The following is a 21,996-nucleotide window of genomic DNA, read 5'->3' on the forward strand; positions in this document are numbered from 1 at the left end:
AATAAAGTCTAATGATGACCATGAAGCCATTGTTGATTGTTGTAAAAACCCAACTGGTTCTGCTGTCTTTACCTGGCCTTCATGTGATTCCAGACTCACAGCAATGTGATTTGACTCTTCCAAAAAAAAAAAAAATGCCCTTTGAACAAGGGCAATAAATGGTGCAGTGATGCCACATCTCATGAACAAATATATTAGAAAAATCCCTCTCCTTAGTGAAACCTACCCACATCTTCTGCATTAACCCTTAAGTTACCTTGTACATTCCCGATAGGATCTAATATCTTTGGGTTTTCCTTGATTTTACTTGCCAATATTTTTTCATATCCTGTTTTCCTGATTTTTTTTTTTACTTCGCCTCTGTAATTTCTATACCGCTCTAGACTGTCTAATGTATTTTTTTGTGGCTGTCATAAGCTTTCTTTTTCTGCTTCATCTTACCCTGCTAGCTACTATAGATAGCTAGGGGGCTATAGGTTTGGCAGTAGCACCCTTTTTCTTTGTGGGGACATGTCTGCACTGTGACAATAGAATCTCACTTTTGAATGTCCTCACTGGTCCGTCACCAATTTCCCTTCAAGTAGCTGCAACCAGTCCACTTTTGCAAGACTTTGCTTTATTTTTAGAATCGGTGGGTTGTTTTATTTAGAAGGTTGTCGACTATTTTAGAATGTTGAGGATTATCTCAGCTGCTGTGGTGGAACTTGTCAGTTGTCAAAATGTGAGCAGAGTTTTCAGAGCAGGTTGTTGGATGCAGATTGGCCTGACACCTCCTCTAAGGTGGTAGCTCTTAATAAACTAATTTATTTTTTCAACTTTGTACAGCATCAACCAAGAAGGGAAAAGCCTCAAGAGCTGTGTTATTGTTGAGTTAATGCAGCATGGCAAAGGTATACGCCCGCTGCACGTGCCCTCTTCACTTGTTTCACTTAGCAACATGTATCTTCTTAGACCTGCAGCAGTAGTGCAATGGCTGACAGCAAGTCTAGTTAACAAGGCATTTTTCATTTGTTAGCAAATGTTTGGCAGCATAGCATGACAGCAGTAGTTTTAGTCATGATTAGGTAGGAGACCATAAAGCAAAGGTTGCTGGGATACTTGACACGTTATACTAGACAAAGGACACAGCAAAAACTAGTCCAGAATAGCCCACAGAGAGTGTGAACCCAGTGATTATAGGTAGATAGGTATCGGTCATTAGAATGTCAAGTAAGACAATTCAGGAAATCTACATTTTATTGTGACAGCAATTGCAGGTAACAGTGTCAAGTCACTGGAAAGCCAAGTTACACAACAGAACGATACAGTTGATCTGAAACATTTGCACCTATTGTGATAAGCTCTCAATCTGTGACCAAGAACACACCCGCAGGACAGGGACTAAATGTATAAAAGGCAATATAACAACTCAGTGGGCAGAGTACTGACTTGGATTGGATTAACTAAGGCAGGCTCTCCCTGCGTTTGTTTGAATAAGCGATCGAAAATCGTACTGAAATCTCCTAGGTGTTTGATTTCATCACAATAACCAGTAAGCCCTCCAAAAAAAAAAAACCTGCTACATGGCTCCAATGTATGGCACACACATGCGTATGGCACACACGACCCTCACATGGAGCTGGGCACCAACTTCAGGCACCATTTCTTCTGGATGCTGCACGTGAAGGGCATTTGCCTAGAATTCCATTAGGAAAATTGGTAGGACTGGTTACATCCCTTGCTCCCTTCCTCATTTGCATGGGTTGACTTTGTTTACACCTGATGTGGGTATAGTCACACCCTCAAGGAATTGCTGGACAATACATAGGGACTCTGCCCCTTTTGTAACTGGTCTCCATCACTTTTTCAAATAGCCATGCGCCTCAGACCCTGAACATTTCCCAGGTACACAAAGATTAGTCCAGTGTTTTTTCAACACAACACAATATGAAATACTGCAAGTTCTCTCTAGGTATCATCTGAGTCCTAATTAGACCAGCTGATCATAATTGCATTATATTCATACTCAAATTTATACTGATTCACAACCTTTTACTAAACAACATGGGAAAGACATCCCATTTAAGTGCTGGGATGCATCTGCCCTGGAGTTCTGACATTAGCCAGATCAGAAGTGGGCACTCATGCAATTTGAGCCTCATTCTTCCTGACCACCCAGGGTCGACTCCACTGATTCATTCTCAGCATTGTCTTTGACACACACTAACATGTCTAATAGCGTCCATCCCCTACCAATTAAACTCCTTCAGACGACAGCCAGTATCAAGTGAAAATATCCTCATTTACGTTCCATCCTACTTCAATTGTCAATCCTAAATTCCTAGCTTCTCCTGTTCCTCACATCAGGTCAACTTTACTCTCCACTCCCCTGGTGGTTATCTTTTAGCCAAGTGTCTTTTGCAAGGAGATTTCTAAAATTGAAATTTAGGTTAAAATAACACAAGAGTGCTTGAACAGGCACATTTCTAATACTGACAATTGAGAGTTAGGTAAATTGGAAGAAGTTTATTGTTTGGCAGCATGGCCAACTTAACATTCTCATTGAAAGTATGTCAGAGGAACACATCAAAACAATTCAAATGGAACAAATATTTTACACGAGGACTGGAAAATATATAAATTATTTTGTGTTACTAAGAGCCCACTAATACTCTTATTTGTTGGGCCTTGGTTTGGCGTTCTGGTTCAAGTTATGTTCTATTGATGTAATTCTCAGCATAAGATGCATATCTTACATTAGAGTTCACAAACATTAACAACAAGTTTTACTAGATATCAAAAACATTCCTTAAATAAATCAGCCTAGAAAGGCAGTTATAACTTTGTAGCCACTGAACAAAATATATACACATCTTAGAACTTTCAGCACAAATTTCAACATTGAATTTTCAAAACCCAAGAAATAACACTTAGCATAGTATAAAATAAAACAAAGAACTGCAAGTGCTGGAGATCTGAATTAATAGAAAAAATTGAAAACAAACACCATTTATGGAGAGAAAACCAGTTGATGCGTTGGGCAGAACCCTGGAGAAGGCTCCTGCCCAAAAGATTGATCATAATCTTCTTTCCACAGACCCTTATTGACCTATAGTGTGTTTCTAGCATTTTCTGTGACCCAATTTATTTTTAAAATGTATTTTCACCCTTATTTTACATGATATGCTAGTTTAAATTGTAAATCCAACTTCTTTCACAACTTTAACTGAAAGAACTTTATTATTTGCAGCAATTGTAAACCATATTGCACAAGAGGCAAATATCCCATTATACTTGAGTAAGAAGGACACACTGTGGGAAATTTATAGGATAAGAGTCTAATAGATGGCTTTAGATGATATGAATTGCAGGAGCAGAACCCAAGTGGATTATAACTGAACTCAGAAATGGTGCTACAGGCTAGAAGTCAATGGATCATTTGCTTCATACTTTGAACTTAATCTATTTTTATAGTATATTGTTAAATTAGTTTCACGCAAGTTTTGTTTGTTGTGCCTATGTCTGTAATAAGTGTTACAGGGAAAGACTGATAATATAATCACTGTAAGTTTATATAAATATTTGCAGCTCACAAAGAATAAGGATTGACAAGTTACACATTTCTTCAAATGAATTTTGACAACATTTTGTATTCATGTGAATACGTTAAAGCAAATTTCAGCAAGTTGAATTCCATTTGTAAAAACAGCACATCTGGTTCAGTTTCTTAAACAAACATTAGCAACATTGCATCAAATGTAGGTAACCAACATTTTATTCAGTAGTGTCATTATAGCCTTACATATCCTTCAAATACCATGAAACGACCTGAAAACAAAGTAGGTACATTCACAGAATGCACAAACTACCTACTTGCCATGAAATTTCAAAAAGAAGGAACCATAATCTTTAAACATGCGGGGGACTGGGAACAATTTACTCTTAATATGTTCCAAATTATAGACAACAAATAATGAGAAATAACAAAACTATAATTAAAACAAAGATTCTCACTGCTTTCATAAAATTACCATTTCCTAGCAGTTTTCAAAAAGATTTTCATCAAAGTTAGGCAATTCATCTTCATGATCTCCTGCTAAAGAATTAAGAGTTGAAGTGGACAACAAATCTACCAACATTTCCTCCTTTGTGGGACTCTCGTAAACTGATGCACAGGTATTAGTTACACTGATAGACTCATTTTTATAAGCATGGTGCTCCATCTGTAAAGCTGAAATAGGTGATGGGTGATCACCATTAGCAGTCCTTGGATCTATGGTACACCCATTACTCAGTTTACAGTTTGCTGCTCCATCTGCTGACACTCCAGAAAGCCTTAAGTCATCACTTTGCATATAATTAGATATAGTGGTTGTAGCTGGAATGAACAATTCTGCAAGTAATTCATCATGGCTTGGGCTGCTACTTAATGAAGCACTAGAACTGGTTGTACAAACAGACTTACTATCTTCAACACCAAGCTCACGCCAGAGTTCATTCAATACATCATCATACAACGTGCTTCCATCATTTGCAATGTTTAACTGTCCTTCAAGACTAGAAGTACTAACATATTCGGTAGCAAATTCACCATATTGCTTAGTCTTCATTAGTTGGTCAAGTGAAGCTAGTTGATCTTTTTTGACTTGAAGTTTTTTGAGCAACTTGAGACGAAGGCCATGAGCTTTTGAGTCAAGATGATTCAGTTCGGTTTTCTTGACTGGGTCGGAGCTCTCTTTCTTCATATTAGTAGTCCCTGTTTCATACATTGTGGGATAACCACATTTTGATGAATTAGAAAAAAATGCTTTGTTTAAAGTGTGGACACCAGAAGATGCTGTCCTGGACAACAATACTTTGTAGTTTTCCTTCATAATACCAGAGTCTGGAGGCAAATGGTTGGCATTCTGTACGCAAGCAACATTAGGAATATTTGAATCTTGAGAGCTGGGTAATTTTTTGACTCTCTGATTGTATTTTGAGAGATATTTGGTTTTGAACCCATCAAAATGTTCCTTTATAGGGTGCTTAGGATCAGTCACTTTTAGCAAAGCATTGCCTTTATGAGCATTCTTAACTTCATTCCGAGGCAATATTCTAGGTTCATTGCTGGCCAATGTTGAAAGGTGACGGTTCAACAAGCTCTTTGTCCAGCCTACCGCAAAGCTTCTGTTAGCTGCTAGAGGCCGAGAAATTTCAGCTGGTGACCCATTTATAGTCGATGTTTTCAACATCCGTGACGCTGGGATTTTGATGGGACTTTTCTTTTGTGTTTTTCTACAAGACTGTATTTCTGAACCAACGGATGTAGTTTCTATTTCTTGCATAGGACAGGCAGCTGGGCTCATTGTTAACTTTTTCACAGCAGCATCCTTTTGTAACATGGTAGGATTAACACCAGCAGCATCAGTTGCTTGTTGTTGAGATGTTCTAGGTGACCAGGAAGGTGCTTCAGACTGTAAAATATATTTTTGAGGTACTTCAGGTTTTACAATCTGGTCCATTTGTTGGCAAATTTCATTAGAATACTGTTCCTCAGCAAAAGGCTGTACAGGTACAATATGATCAACAGTCATCTGAGTCGCAAGAGATGAATTTTGTAAAGGTAGGGTCTTCTGTCTCTGTAAATCACATTGTTCAACACTTGGTATGAATTGATTATTGTTTATTGGGTTCCCTTCACTGTCCACTTTAATTTCTACAAGATTCAGTGTTACCATTGCATCATCTGCCAGGTGCTCCAGACCTGAAAGTAAGTTACTATTTAAAATTCCTTGTTCATTTTCCTTTACACAGTTTATATTTGGTGCAGTAACCTCTGCAAATGTACTGAACATCGGTTTCTTAACTGGACTTAACTGGATAGGGCTATTCAATGATGTTTCACAGAGCAGCTGCGATACAAAGGAAGTGTCATCACTCTTGAAGGTCGGGGTATTGATGCATGTCACAGAGGATGAGTTACTAAATGGAAGCATATTGCTGCTCTGAGTTGTATTTTCAAGGTCACTCTTTTCCCAGACTACAATATGAACTTCATGTGCAGAAACTTTTAAAGTTGAATGTCTGCAACTGCTGGAACCTTTCAAGTCATCACATTCAAGCCATGACCCTGTAAAATGAGACAACAAAAAACCTTTAGAAGTACAAATACATAATAAATTAAAAACAATTGCACTTTGTTAACTAACTAGAAAATATAAAATATTAATAGCCTTTAAAAAATATAGTATTTACTCACAATCACCATGTCACAGAATCACAGAATCTCTCAGTGCAGAAGAGGCCTTTTGGCCATCGAGTCTGCACCGATACATGAGAAACACCTGAACTACCTACCTAATCCCATTTACAAGCACTTGGTCCATAGCCTTCAATGTTATGATGTGCCAAGTGCTCGTCCAGGTACTTTTTAAAGGATTTGAGGCAACCCGCCTCCATCACCCTCCCAGGCAGCTCATTCCAGGCCGTCACCACCCTTTGGGTAAAAAGGTTTTTCCTCACATCCCCCCTAAGCCTCCTGCCCTTCACCTTGAACTTGTGTCACCTTGTGGCTGACCCTTCAACTAAGGGGAACAGCTGCTCCCTATCCACCTTGTCCATGCCCCTCATAATCTTATATACCTCCATCAGGTCACCCCTCAGTCTTCTCTGCTCCCACAAAAACAACCCAAGTCTATCCAAACTCTCTTCATAACTTAAATGTTTCACCCCAGGCAACATCCTAGTGAATCTCCTCTACACCCCCTCCAGTGCAATCACATCCTTCCTATAATGTGGCGACCAGAACTGCACACAGTGCTCCAGCTGTGGCCTCACCAAGGTTCTATACAACTCCAACATGACCTCCCTACTATGCTTCAATTGATAATAGCAAGTGTCCCATATGCCTTTCTCACCACCTTACAAACATGTCCCTCTGCCTTCAGAGATCTACGGACACACGCCAAGGTCACTTTGTCCTTCAGAACTTCCTAGTGTCATGCTGTTCATTGAATACTTCCTTGTCAAATTATTTCTTCCAAAGTGTATCACCTCACACTTTTCAGGGTTAAATTGCATCTGCCACTTATTTGCCCATCTGACCATCCCGTCTATAGCTTCCTGTAGCCCAAGACACTCAACCTCACTGTTAACCACCCGGCTAATCTTTATGTCATCCGCAAATTTACAAATCTTACCCTCCACATAGTCATCTATGTCTATATAAATGACGAATAATAGGGGACCCAGCACAGATCCCTCTGGTACGCCACTGGACCCTGGCTTCCAGTCACTAAAGCAGCCTTCTTCATCACCCTCTGTCTCCTACAACTAAGCCAATTTTGAATCCACCTTTTCAAATTACCCTGTCTCCCATGTGCATTTGCCTTCTTTATAAGTCTCCCATGTGGGACCTTGTCAAAGGCTTAGCTGAAAGCCATATAAACTACATCAACTGCACTACCCTCATCTACACACCTGGTCACCCCCTCAAAAAATTCAATCAAATTTGTTAGGCATGACCTCCCTCTGACAAAGCCATGCTGACTATCCCTGATCAATCTTGCCTCTCCAAGAGGAGATAGATTCTCTCCTTCAGAATTTTCTCCAATAGTTTCCCTACCACTGACGTGAGACTCACTGGCCTGTATTTCCCTGGCTTATCTCTACAACCCATCTTAAATAGCAGAACCACATTAGCTGTTCTCCAGTCCTCTGGCACCTCCCCCGTGGCCAGAGAAGAATTAAAAATTTAGGTCAGAGCCCCTGTGTCTCCTCCCTTGCCTCCCTCAGCAGTCTGGGGCACAAATCATCCGGACCTGGGGATTTGTCCACTCTTAAGCTGGCCAACACCTCCAATACCTTGTCATTCCCTATATCAAATTGCTCAAGAACCTCGCAGTCTCTCTCCCCGAGATTCATACCTTCATCCTCATTCTCTTGGGTGAAGATGAATGCGAAGTATTCGTTCAACACTCTAGCGATGTCCTCTGGCTCCACGCATAGATTGCCCCCTTGGTCCCTACTCGTTCCCTGGTTATCCTCTTCCCATTGATATACTTATAGAATATCTTGGGATTTCCCCTACTTTTAAAAGCCAGAGCTTTCTCATATCCCCTTTTAGGAGACCCAAACTGCTTTCTTAAGCTCCATCCTACACTTTCTGTACTCCACTAATGCCTCCGCTGATTTGCTTCCCTTGTACTGCTAAAAGTCTCTCTTTTCCTTCTCATCTTATCCTGAATATCTCTGATCATCCATGGTTCTCTGGACTTGTTACTCCTTCCCGTCACCCTAGTGGGAACATGTTAAGCCTGTATCCTCCCCATTTCATTTTTGAATGCCCCCCCCACTGCTCTTCTGTGGATTTCCCCATAAGTAACTGTTCCCAGTCTACCTTGGCCAGATCCTGCCTTATTTTACTAAAATCCGCTCTCCCCCAATCCAAAACATTTTTTTGCAATTTGCCTATTTCTTTGTCCATAACAAGCTTAAATTGTACCATGTTGTGGTCTCTATCACTAAAATGCTCCCCCACCACCACCTCAGACACCTGCCCGGCTTCATTCCCCAGAATTAGGTCCAGCACTGCGCCGTCCCTTGTTGGACCCTCTACATATTGACCTAAAAAGTTCTCCTGTACACATTTGAAGAAATCCACTCCATCCAAGCCCTTAACACCACGTCTATCCCAATTAATGTTGGGAAAGTTGAAATCACTTAATATAATTACCCTGTTGTTATTGTTTTTACACACCTCCGTGAATTGTACACATATTTACTCCTCAATTTCCTGCTGACTATCTGGGGATCTATAATAAACACATAACAATGTGGCTGCCCCTTTTGTATTCCTAAGCTCTACCCACAAAGCTTCATTCGAAGACCCCCTCCAAGATATCATCTCTCCTTACTGCAGTAACTGACTCCTTAACTAATAATGCAATGCCTCCTCCTCTTTTACCCCGTCCCCTGTCTTGCCTGAAGATTCTATATCCCAGAATGTTGAGCTGCCAATCCTGCCCCTCCCTCAACAATGTCTCAGTGATGGCTACTATATCACAATTCCATGTGTCAATCCTCACCCTTCATTCATCTGTTTTACCTGTAATACTCCTGGCATTAAAGTAGAGGCCATCCAGCCTTGCCTTACTCCCTTGAAACTTAATGCAGCTGTACTCTCTCTGACTTGATTTTGCTGTATTATGATGTGCCCCTATTCTGCTAGCATTGTGTTCCTTCCCCCTGCAGAATTAGTTTAAACTCCTCCCAATAGCACTAGCAAACCCGCCCTCCAGGACGTTAGTTCACGTGGCACTGGGAGTAATCCAGAGATTACAACCCGAGAGGTCCTGCTTTTTAGTCTACTGCCTAACTCCCTGAATTCTTGATGTAAGACCCCATCCCTCATTCTACCCATATCATTGGTACCAACATGTACCATGACCTCTACCTTATCATCCTCCCCCTTCAGGATGCCCTGCAGCCGTTCGGTGACATCCCAGACCCTGGCACCAGGGAGGCAACACACCATCCTGGAGCCACGTTGACAGCCACAGTAGCGCCTATCTGTTCCCCTGAATATAGGATCCCCTATTACTATTGCTCTTCCTCTCTTCCTCCCCTCCTCTACAGACAGGCTGCTTGTGGTGCCAGAAGCTTGGCTCTGTTTGCACTCCTTGGAGGAACCAGCGCCCTCATAAGCCTCCAAAATGGAATATCAATTTGCGAGCGGGACCCGGGAACTCCTGAGCTAACTGCCTGTTTCTCTTGGACTGCCTGGTGGTCACCCGTTCCCTTCCTTCCTCAAGTCCCTTCAGCTGTGGTGTGACCACCTCTCTAAACGTACTGTCCACGATGCTCTCAGACTCGCGGATGCTCCAGTGCCCCCAGCCACCGTTACAGCTCTGAAACCCGAGCTTCCAGGAGCTGCGGCTGGACACACTTCCTGCACACATGCTAGTCCTGGGCACTGGACATGTTCCCGGCTTCCCACATGGAGCACACCACGGCTTTGAGCTCTCCTGCCATGTATTATCCCTTTAAATTAAACCTTTTAAATCAATTACTTTAGGGCCCTTCTTTCCTGATCCTCGTTACTACAGAATATACAAACTATAAACCACAAAAAGACCTTAAACTATAAGCGATAAAAGTAGTAAATACTTACCCGATCTCACCCACTACTTACCAGTCATTTCTCTCCCTTGTAGCCTCTACTGCTGCAGCAGGACAAGACCACTCTGAAATTTTAAGAAGTTGGATAGCAAAGAAAAAATGCACCTCTCTGCACTGAATTCCCACTATGCACCAAATTGCCAATACCCACACTCACTCTGGCTGTCTCTTACTCATGATGAGGTCTCTCCCCTGCTCGTGTGCAAGCTCACTGATCATATGCTTCTAATCGTCCCTTTCTTAAACAGAGCTGAGGTGAGCTGAGATTACTCACTAGTCAAGCTTCAAATAGTAATCAACATCTATTCAGACCCTAATCAGGCTTCAAGTTGTCCTAAAATGTTAAGAGGCAATCTGTACTTGGTCTTTTTTTTAAAAACATATAAACCAGCTCATTATCTAGCATATTTTCTCCTAAAGCCCTGTTCTGAAGCCACATGCTTGCAGCATGGGCATTAAAATACAGGAAATTTTGTAATGTATGTTTATGTTGTCTAATTGAATGTAGTCCCTCATTCTTTCCTCAAAAATTCTTTAAATTCAATCTTTAAAGATTAAATTTAATGGTTTAGACTTGAGATTTTACAAGTAGGAGCATAGAGTACAGGAATAAAGACCAATATTAAATTCACTAAAATATTAGTTATTGCACTCAAGGGTTGGACACCCCATTATAGAAAATAAATTAAAGCCAGTGTGTACATAGCATACATTCACTAGGTGATGCCAGCGATTGGAAACTATAGAAATAAGGTGATACACTAGGGTTATTTCCACTGGAGCAAAAGTGGCTAACGGGAGATATAATAGAAGTTTTAGAAATGGCAAAAGACTAGTTCCACCAGTTGGGGAGTTAGCAATGAAGAATCATCAATTTAAAATTACCAAGAGGTGAGGAGAAATATATTAAAGACATTGCTTTATGCAAAGTTGTTGGACAATGGAATGCTTACCATTGGAGGGGTTGAGGCAGGGATCCCACTTCAGCATTTATGGAAAATAAAAAAGATAAACATTGGAACCAGGTGAAGATACAGGACTGAAAAGTACCTGGACAATGGAATCAATTTTGCATTAACCAAATGGACTCAATGCTTCAAAATCCTACTTCATAAGATCAAAAGAACTAGGAGCTGGAGTAGGCCATTTAGCCCATCAAGCCTGCTCCACCATTCAATGTGATTGTGACCTTAACTCCACTTTTCTGCCTGCTTCTCAGAACCCTTGACTCTCTTGCAGATCAAAATTCTATCTAACCTGCCCTGAATATATTCAATTGTCCAGCTCTCTGTGGAAAAGAATCCAAAGACCAACAGCCCTCAGAAGAAATTCCTCATCTCAATCGTAAATGGGAGAGCCCTTAATTTGAAACTATGTCCCCTAGCTCTAGATTACCCCACAAGAGGAAACATCCTCTCATCACCTACCCTGTCAAGTCCCCTCAGAATCTTCAATAAGATCACCTCTGATTCATCTAAACTCCAGTGAGTGTAGGCCCAACCTGCAATCTTTCCTCACAAGTCAACCCCATCATTCCAGGAATCAGCCTAGCAATCTTTAAATCAGCCAGTTCTAGTTTTGTATGTAACCTCAGTATGCAACTAAGTTTTCACTATTGTGAAGTTATCTCTAAAAGATAACCCGAGTGGAATAGATAACCTCAGCTTGTTTTCAGTCTTTAGTTCAAGGCTGCTGTTGTCATTTAAGTGCCCTTGTTGTAAATAATTTTTAAATTGAGTACGATTTTTAAACAGAAAAATCAGGCTCGAAAAGCGCTGGACATGGGAAAAGCTAAGGGCCCTGACAACATTCTAGCAATAGGACTGAAGGCTTGTGCTCCAGAACTAGTCACACCCCTAACCAAGCTATTCCAGTGCAGCTTACAACACTGGCATCTACCATGCAATGTGGAAAATTGCCCAGGCATGTCCTGTCCACAAAAAGCAGGACTAATCCAACCTGGCTAATCTCCACCTTCCGCACTCAGTCTACTCTCAATCAATAGCAAGATGATGGAAGGGGTCGCCGACAGTGTTATCAACCAGCAATTAAGCAATAGCCTGCTCAGTGACGCTCAATTTGGGTCCCACTAAGACCACTCAGCTCATGACCTCATTGTAACCTTGGTCCAAACATGGACCAAAAAGCTGAACTCAAGTGAGACGAGAGTGACTGCCCTTGACCGGATAGCATCAGGGAGCCCTAGAAAAGCTGAAGTCAATGGGAATCGGGGGAAAACTCTCCACAGGTTGGAGTCCTATCTGGCACAAAGGAAGATGGTTGTGGTTGTTGGAGGTCAATTGTCGTAGTTCCAGGATATCACTGCTGCATAACCTCAAGGTTACGTCCTAGGCCCAACCATCTTCAGCTGCTTCATTAGTGACTTTCCCTCCATAAGGTCAGAAGTGGGGATGTTCGCTGACGATTGCAGAATGTTCAGCACCATTCACAGCTCCTCAGATACTGAAACAGTTCATGTCCAAATGCAGCAAGACCTGGGCAACATTCAGGCTTGGGCTGATAAGTGACAAGTAACATGCCACACGAGTGCCAGGCAATGACCATCTCCAACAAGAGAATCTAATCATTGCCCCATGACATTCAATGGCATTACTATCACTGAATGCCCCACTGCCAACATTCAGGAATTACCTTTGACTAGAAACTGAACTGGACCAGCCATATAAATACTGTGGCTACAAGAGCTGGTCAAAGGCTAGGAACTCTGCAGTGAGTAAGTCACCCCTCTTGACTCCCCAAAGCCTGTCCACCATCTAAAAAAACTCATGTCAGGAGTGTGATAGAATTCTCTCCACTTGCCTGAATGTTTCTGGAGCTGCAGTCATTCAAGAAGCTTGACACCATCCAGGAAAAAGCTGCCAGCTTGAATGTCACCCCATTCACCACTTTAAACATTCACTCTCTCTACCCTTGGCAAACAGGCAGGCAATGTGTACCATTTGCAGCAACTCACCAAGGTTCCTTTGACAGCACTTTCCAAACCCGTAATCTCTACCACCTCGAAGTTCAAGGGCAGCAGATGCATAGGAACACAACCACCACGACACTTGGTACAATAATCACTGTTCCTTCACTGTCACTGGGTCAAAATCCTGAAACTACCTTCCTAACAACAGAATATACCTACACCACATGGCATGCAGTGATTCAAGGTGGTGGCACCACCTTCTCAAGGGCAATTAGGGCTGGCCTAGTCAGAGACACCCATACCCAGTGAAAGAAAAAAAATGAAGGAGATACAAGAATTCCATAAACACTAGAAATGTTGAAGCCTTTGTTAATTAACCCGACTAAGTTCAAGCCCTAATTTTTGTCTTTACTGCTACAGTACTTAGATTTTAAAAGTGTAGTAACAAGCCCTTAAGTTTTATTTTTATGAAGCACAAAATATGAAAATAAACAAGGCTCCCATAATATGTAGGGCAAGGTACAGTCAGAGATAAAATAAATTCTGGACAAATTTGACGCTGGTGACTGCTGGGAGACAGAGAATAATATTATATCTGGATGCAAAGGGACAATTCGGGGACAGGAACTGAAACTGTGGCTCCTGACTCCCTCTCCCCACCCAGTCCAGCAGTTGCAACACAAAAGAACCTTTTAGTGTTTTATATTCCTGCTTTTCCAACATGATATGAATGTACAAATGAGGAGGAGGAATAGGCCACTCGGCCCCTTGAGCCTACTCCACCATTCAATAAGATCATGGCTGATCTGATTGCAACTTCAACCCCACATTCCTGCCTACCCCCGATAACCTTTCACCCCCTCATTAATTAAGAATCTATCTAGCTCTGCCTTAAAAATATTCAAAGGCTCGGCTTTCACTGTCTTTTGAGGAAGAGAGTTCCAAAGACTCTCAACCCTCAGAAAAATTTCTCCTCACTCCTGTCTTAAATGAGCGACCCCTTCTTTTTAAACAGTCATCCCTAGTTCTAGATTCTCCCACAAGAGGACACATCCTCATCACATGCACTCTGTCAAGACCCCTCAGGATCGTAAAGGTTTCAAGCAAGTCGTCTCTTACTCTTCTAATCTCCAGTGGATTTAAGCCTAACCTGTCCAACCTTTCCTCATAAGACAACCCACCCATTCCTGGTATTAGTGTAGTAAACTTCTCTGAACTGCTTCTAATGCATTTAGATCTTGCCTTAAATAAGGAGACCAGTACAGTGCACAATACTCCAGATGTGGTCCCACCAGTGCATTGTACAACTGAAGCAAAACCACACTACTTTTGTAATCAATTCTCCTCACAATAAACAATAACATTCTATTGGCATTCCTAATTACTTGCTGTATCTGTATTCTAGTCTTGCATGATTCATGCACTAGGACACCCAGACCCCTCAACCTCAGAGCTCTGCAATCTCTCACGATTTAGATAATGAGCTTCTTTTTTATTCTTCCTGCCAAAATGCACAATTTCACATTTGCCCACATTATAGTCCATTTGCCAGATCTTTGCCCACTCACAACCTATGCCCCTTCATAGCCTCCTTATGTCCTCTTCACAATTTATTTTCCTACCTAACTTTGCATTGTCAGCAAATTTAGCAATCATTCCTTCGGTCCCTTCACACAAGACATTTATATAAATTGCAAAAAGTTGAGGCCGCAGCACTGATCCCTGTGGCACATCACTCGTCACATTCTGCCAACCAGAAAAAGACCCATTTGTGCCTACTCTCTGCTTCCAGTTAGCTAGCCAATCTTCTATCCATGTCAATATGTTACCCCCATACCATAAGCTTTTGATTTCCGCAATAACCTTTCATGTGGCACTTTATCAAACGCCTTCTGGAAATCTAAGTACAGTACGTGCACTGGCTCCCCTTTATCCACAGGACATGTGACTCCTTCAAAGAACTTCAATAAATTGGTTAAACATGATTTCCCTTTCACAAAACCATTTCAAGCATCAACAGAAATGCAATGTAACTACTAACAGGGCTCAAATATTAATCAAAATCCTGAAAATTAGTGTCTGAAAAAGCAATACATACCATCAGGGTTCTGAATCCATGTCACAAAGTGCTTCACAGCTTGTAAATACTGAATAATGGTACAGATTCTGTAAGAGTTCCCCTGAAAGTCAAATCTATAAGTATCCAAGTCTGTATGTGGTAGGCCATCCACAAAATGTAGCATATATAATGACGATACACTAGGAGAAACAGAATTTGATTTTAGTAGTTCCAAATCACAATTCAATATAAGCAGAAATATTCATAAACAGTGTACCTACCGATCTAAAAGCATTTTCCTTCTTTGATCTTCATCTTGACATTTATTGCAGGGTGATTTATGAATAGCATTCAGTGGGTGCCAATCTGAAACTATTTTTGTAAATGTAGTCAAGGTTTTCATACACCTATAAAAAGAAAATGTTCCATAAGCACCACACGCAAATGTTTCATTTCAGTAAACATGTCTGCTCCATATTTATGTCTGACTTAAACTAAAAAGGGAGTTTACACTGTATATTTAAAGATAATTTTTACAGCAAAATAAATTGTCCACTTGTTACGGGCCTCATTGTTTGCAATGATATCTCCCTCACACATTAAATTCAACTCCTTTTAACCCAGGTAATGTTTTAAAGGGGGAAGCAAACACGTTGTAAAATTGTACTTAGTACTCCAGCTGAGGTCTGATCAGTGGCTCTGAACGTCTGAAGCATCGCTTTTTACCCTTAATATTACAGATTCTTTGCGGTAAAATCCCAATATTCCAATTGCCTTTTTGATTGCTATTTGTACCTGTTCTTCCAAAGATACTAGTCACCCATGAGGTATTCTGAATTTTATTTTTTTTGGATCCAAAGTGGATTACCTCACATTTCTCCAAGTTGAACTCCACCTGCCAGTTTTGTCCACTGGTTTATTTTGTCTATGTCCCTTAAGTTTCTGCTCCCATCTATGTATCTTACTGTGCCTCCTTAGTATCATCTGTAACTTGGATTTAAAAGCTCTCTTTTCCTTTATCCAAGACATTTAAATATATAGTTAAAAAGCTGCAGGCCCAGTGCAGATTCCAGGGAATTAATCACATTCTGCCAATCAGAATCGATTTCCTTTACCCCTACTCTTGTCTTCTACGTTCCAAAAAAATTTCAATGCATGATAGTTGTCTCATGTTCAAGTCAGAATGTGATTATGAATTGTTGGACAATGGTGCACAAGCTGGAAGCCCTGGCATGTCTTGTATATCTTGGCCTGTATGTCTGCTTTTTCCCTAGCTGTGCCAGAAACATTGATCAAAATACAGAATTCATCATTGATAAAGCTCTAAATTTTAATTAGTTTCTTTAGAAAGAAGAAATGTGGATTGACTAAAAATAACAGCAAATGAGACTGTTTTGAATTTTGGCAACACAGTAAATAAAATTCACAAATAACTGTAAATTTCTTTAAGTAACAGAGTGCATGAACACTTAGACATTTTCTAAATGGATTCTTCAAAATGATGCACCTAGCCTAGTTTATGTCCAGGGGAGAAAACCAAATGAAGAAGTATTCAAATATTTTAAGTTAGAAGAGACATAATTTATGTACTATTGTTCAGTAGATTAAGTTAACAGAACTAACTTGGGGGAAATCTTTGGTTGAAGCAGATCCCATTGCTCTTGGGCTTTGCCTAGCTTTACTCATACTCATTAGATCTGCATAAGCTTTCAAAAACAGAGTGCATCAAACTGCATTAACATCTGATTTTACTCCTGCATGGTTTTGCCATTGATGAACGATAAAACTGAATTGAAATTTTATGGCATTACAATAGGCAACATAAAACTTTCCAGGCTAAAAATGCTTTTGAATTTCCAATATTTATTTATAATTATTTTCAATAAAGACATGGGTTCATCTGGTATCTATGTTGTAATAATTTGATATAGAACAATGAATCTTGCTGGCAATACGTTTTAATTCAAAAAAAAATACACTTGCCTCTCATCATATTTATAGCCACACTTCATACATTCAAAGCTCCAAATATAAGACTGCATGAACAGTTCCTCAACATATGGATCCTGCTGTAGGAGATGTGGAAAAGCAAAAACTGGGCTATCGGGCACTCCTGAAAGAAAGAAAAAATGCACATTATGATACAGACTACATCCACACAAGCTCTGTTTAATATACACTGCAGCTCCAATGACAGTCAATTTTTTTTGGGGGGGGTGGTACTGGACAGAGAGTTTCAAAGTATAGCTCATCATCAATAGGAGGGGAAAATGATGTAGACCCAATCAGTGCAGATTGCCCTTGCATATCTTCTAGCATCTAGTTATAAATGTGCACTGAATGAGGTCAGAAAGATTGAGACAACAGCAATTGCACAATTTAAGAACAGTCCCCACTAATAGTAAGTATGTTAGTGTCAACATGATATGCCCACTATATGGGGCAGTTGCTAAAACTAAAAAGTAACCAGCATACTAACAGAAGTTCAGGACATCTTGCTTTGCAATTTCCTCTCCCTACAGTTAGCAGCTGTATTCAGAATCTCATTACCAAGGTGATTGTGCTTTTAATAACTGAAACTCTGACTTTGGCTGTTTTGGTTTTTCAAAAAAATAAGTACGGTTAAGTATTTATTGCCCAAAATAGTCGGCACACTTAATATAGCTTTATAATGGTGCATCTGTAATTGACCCCACGGCATTGACAAGTAGTTAACATTTTTTGCCTGATATAGGCAGTTGCCCACGCTACGTGTGGACAAAGTTTTAGGATGTGATTAGGTACTATACCAACCCAAGTTCCTTTTTTAGTTCTGCAATAGGCAAGAAAAATTAGATGAGAGAACTGGGAGAAAAAAGGTTTGTTGAAAAAATTAAAAACTGCCATTCCTAGGATTGCTAATATAATTAGAGCAAGATGATTGGATGAAAAATTTCAAAATAATCTGCAATTGCATGGACAGATATTCCTGAAGGCACCATAGCTACTCATTAACCTGTATCGCATTATCTAATATTGGGCCAGGGCATTCATAAAAGTACTACAGTCAACTTCAATATTACCACACCAGGAAAGGTACATTAGTTATGGTAACCAGTAACTTATCCAGTACAGTGCAGTGCAATTCCTCCACTCTTCCTCTGCAGCCTGACATTGCTGACGTGCCCTGAAATTGAACTAAGTGCTACTGGAGAATTCTTACACAATAATACCCTGGCGTGAAGTGGCACCTTCAAGAGAGGGAGAATGTTGATGGGAGAAGGGTAAGGAAGACAATTCCGATAGGTCAAGTGCTAAGACTGATGCTGGGAAGAAAGCACAGCTGCAACATCGGAGTATATGCTCTTTTACTTGTTTTACATAGAAGTACAAAAATAGTATAAAGACAAAATTCTGCAGATGCTGAAAATTCTTAGCAGGTCTGGCAGCATCTGTGGAGAAACAGAGTTAATGTTTCAGTTTCGCAACTTTTCATCAGAACTGGTGACGTTAGAAATGGAATAGATTTTGTTGAAGTGAAAGGGGTTGCGGGGTGGGAGAGGAAGAATGGGAAGAACTACTAGAAGAGAATGACTGTGATAGGGTGGAGGGCAGTATCGATTAAATGACAGATGTGCTCAAGGTACAAGACCAAATGGATTGATAATGGGACAAGTAAAGAAACAAAGACTTGTCTAAAGGAGATGTGAATGATAGGATCTGAATAGCTGCTGTCCCTGAAAGCAAAGGGCATAAAAAAATGGTCCCTGCAGAGTGTTGAAAAGGAAGTTTCCAATATGCTGTCTTTTTCTTCAACAGAGGACTCCAACTTCAACCACAACTGACAGGGCCCTCGATCGTGTCCATTCTACTTCACTCAGCCCTTTTCATCACCCTCCCACCTCTCAGCCCCCTGTATTCAACTGATAATCCTCCACCATTCTCGCCATCTTTAGCACAATGCCACTACCAAACACATCTTCCCCTCCCTTTCAGCATTCTGAAGAAACCGTTCCCTCCAGAGATCCCTGGTCCATTCTCGGTCACCCTTAACACTACCCTTTCTGACTGTACCTTTCCAGGCAAGCATAGAAGATGCAACACCTGCCCTATAACCTCCTCCCTTCCCAATGATCAAGATCCCAAACATTCCTTCTAGATGAAAGTGATTTACTCCACAAGCCATTACCGACAAATGTAAAACTAGTTCAATAAATCGCCAAAAAGATAAAAGTCCTCAAAACTTGTGACAAAGGATCTAAAATTAGTGGAATTCTTAGTTCTACACTGGTGACAAGAAATTGAAGTCAAACTCAACTTAAAGTACAACGATGCAGCAAGTCACAGGGAAACGTCAATATTAACATGTAGCATAGTCTGGATCCTTTTTTTACTCTAATGGGCACGCAGTGATTTACTTGCATTTCTTTCAATTTAGTATATTTTATTCGCTGCTCACAATGTAGTCTCCTCTACAGTGGGGAAGTCAAACATAGACTAGGCAACCACTTTGTGGAACACCAGTACGTCAACATGACCCCAAGCTCTCACTTGCCTTTCATTTTAATTCTAACGCCTTTCTCCTACTCTGATTTTTCTGCCCTTGGCCAACTGTAGTGTTCTGGTAAAGCTCAATACAAGCTCAAGGAACAGCACCTCATCTTTTGACTGGGCACTTTTCCAGCTTGCTGAACTCAACACTGAGTGCGACAATTTTAAACCGTAACCTTTGCTACCCATTTTGTTTTGTGCTTCTTTGCTGGTTTGGATTTTTCTCTCATATTTCCTTACATTGCTTACTGGTGGCAGATATTCAGTATTCTGTCATTCACATCTCCAAGACATCTTTTTGTTTCTTTACTTGTCCTATTACATTCGCTTTGGCCTTGCACCATTAAACCTTTTGTCATTTAACCTCTCCTTGCCTCCTATCACGGACCTTTCCTTTTGTTCGTCCCACCCTCTCACCTTTCACTTGCTCAAAACTTATTACATTTTGACTTTTTTTGAGTTCCAATGATAGGTCATTAAGCTGAAACATTAATCGTGTCTCTCTCCACAAATGTTGCCACACCTGCTGAATATTTTCAGCATTTTTGCTTTTATTACAATAATAGTAATCTAATCAGTAAATTAAACAAAAATGCACTTTTGTAAAAACAAAGAGATCTTTTAATTTTGTATATGTAACAATTACCCAATTCACATTTCAGTTTTGGTTGAAGAAGCTGGAAGAGGCTCTCTCGTACATTGTTCAGTAGTAATTCAATCTGAGCATGTGTTTTACGAGGAATCTTCCGCAAGCCATTACCTACAAACATAAAAAAGTTCAGTAAATCACCAGAAAGATAAAAATCCCCAAAACTGGTGGCAAAGAGTCTAAAATTAGTGGAAATTTTACTTCTATAATGGTGACAAGAAATTGAAATTGAAGTCAAACTCAACTTAAAGCATAATGATGCAGCACGTCACATGGAAGTGTCAATGTTAACACGTAGCATAGTCTGGATCCTTTTTTTTTACTCTAATGAGCATGCACAGATCTGTTGTGGAGATGGTCATGGTGAGGTCAAGTGCTAAGTGGTTGGCTTTGGATGTTGGAACACGGTGGGGGGTGGTCAGGAGGTGGGAGGGCTAACACCCGTAAGGCATTGTGTTTCAATCAAGCACCTTAAATTCTTTCAGCAAGATTTTAAAAAATTAACTAACTTAGCCACTGATTCCAACTGGGACAATGACTTTTGACCACTTTCCCTTCCATTCATTCTGTTCTTACACCTTCAATCGGACATACTTAGTCAAAAAGCACTATTCACTGACTATAGAATTTCTGTCTATTATCCTATTCCTGTGGACCAACTGCTTTTCATCTCTCTGGGAATTCCTTCGCTCCGCAATGTCCTAACTTTGCTCCTGCCTACCCCCCAGAATAATTATCCACCTTATTTATCCAACACTATCAACTACTTCATCTGTTGGACAGGTTAGGTAATTTGGAGATCCTTGTTCCCAGTGTCTCCGTCCCTCTCTCTGTTTCAAGGTACTTAACCATTTTTCTTAAAACACCACCCCTTAATCTTAAATGATCAACCGCTGCTCGTTCCCCCTCATCCCTGACAAATTTGTTCATGGGATGTGGACATCACTGGCTAAGCAGTCACTTATTGCCCATCCCCAATTGCTCTTAAGGTGGCGGTGAGCTGCCTTCTTGAACTGCTGGAGTCCATGTGGTGTCAGTACACCCACAATGCTGTTTGGGAGTTCTAGGATTTTGACTCAGCGACAACGAAGGAATGGCAATAAGAGTTCCAAGTCAGGATGGTGTGCGACTTGGAGGAGAGCTTGCAGGTGGTGGTGTTCCCATTAATCTACTGTCCTTGTCCTTGCAGGTGGTAAAGGCCACAGGTTTGTAAGTTGCTGTCGAAGGAGTTTGGCGAGCTGTTGTAACGCATCTTGTAGATGGTACACACTGCTGCCACTGTGCATAGGTGATGGAGGGAGTGAATGCTGAAGGAGATGGATGTGGTGCTAATCAAGCGGGCTGTGTCCTGGATAGTGTGGAGTTTCTTCATGTTGTCGGAGCTGCACTCATCCAGGCAAGTTCCATCACAGTCCTGACTTGTGTCTTGGACAGGCTTTGGGGAGTCAGGAGGTGAGCTATTCTCGACAGAATTCCAAGCCTCTGACCCGCTCTTATAGCCATGGTATTTATATAGCTAGCCCAGTTCAGTTTCTGATCAATGGTAACCCCCAGGATGTTGATAGTGGGGCATTCAGCGACAGTAATGCCATTGAAAGTCAAGAGGAGGTGGTCAGATTCTCTCTTGTTGGAGATGATCATTGCCTGGCACTCGTCACTTAACAGCCCAAGCTTGAATATTGTCCAGGT

At 40.8% G+C, this 21,996-nt stretch overlaps 1 protein-coding gene across 7 annotated transcripts in view; it reads right to left on the reverse strand.

Annotated features, from left to right (window-relative positions):
- Positions 1-2,490: 2,490 nt before the first annotated feature.
- Positions 2,491-21,996, reverse strand: part of uspl1 (ubiquitin specific peptidase like 1) — a 31,867-nt gene continuing 12,361 nt past the window's right edge. For all 7 annotated transcript variants that reach the window (XM_041198784.1, XM_041198783.1, XM_041198785.1 and 4 more), the window contains 5 exons: positions 20,305-20,418; positions 17,112-17,241; positions 15,410-15,535; positions 15,168-15,328; positions 2,491-6,091 (listed from right to left, as the gene is read on the reverse strand). In XM_041198784.1, coding sequence (XP_041054718.1) covers positions 4,017-6,091; positions 15,168-15,328; positions 15,410-15,535; positions 17,112-17,241; positions 20,305-20,418 — 2,606 coding nt within the window. In that variant the 3' untranslated portion in view covers positions 2,491-4,016. The remainder of the gene's footprint in view (positions 6,092-15,167; positions 15,329-15,409; positions 15,536-17,111; positions 17,242-20,304; positions 20,419-21,996) is intronic.

Source organism: Carcharodon carcharias, chromosome 11 (assembly GCF_017639515.1).
Source record: "Carcharodon carcharias isolate sCarCar2 chromosome 11, sCarCar2.pri, whole genome shotgun sequence".
Lineage (NCBI taxonomy): Eukaryota > Metazoa > Chordata > Chondrichthyes > Lamniformes > Lamnidae > Carcharodon > Carcharodon carcharias.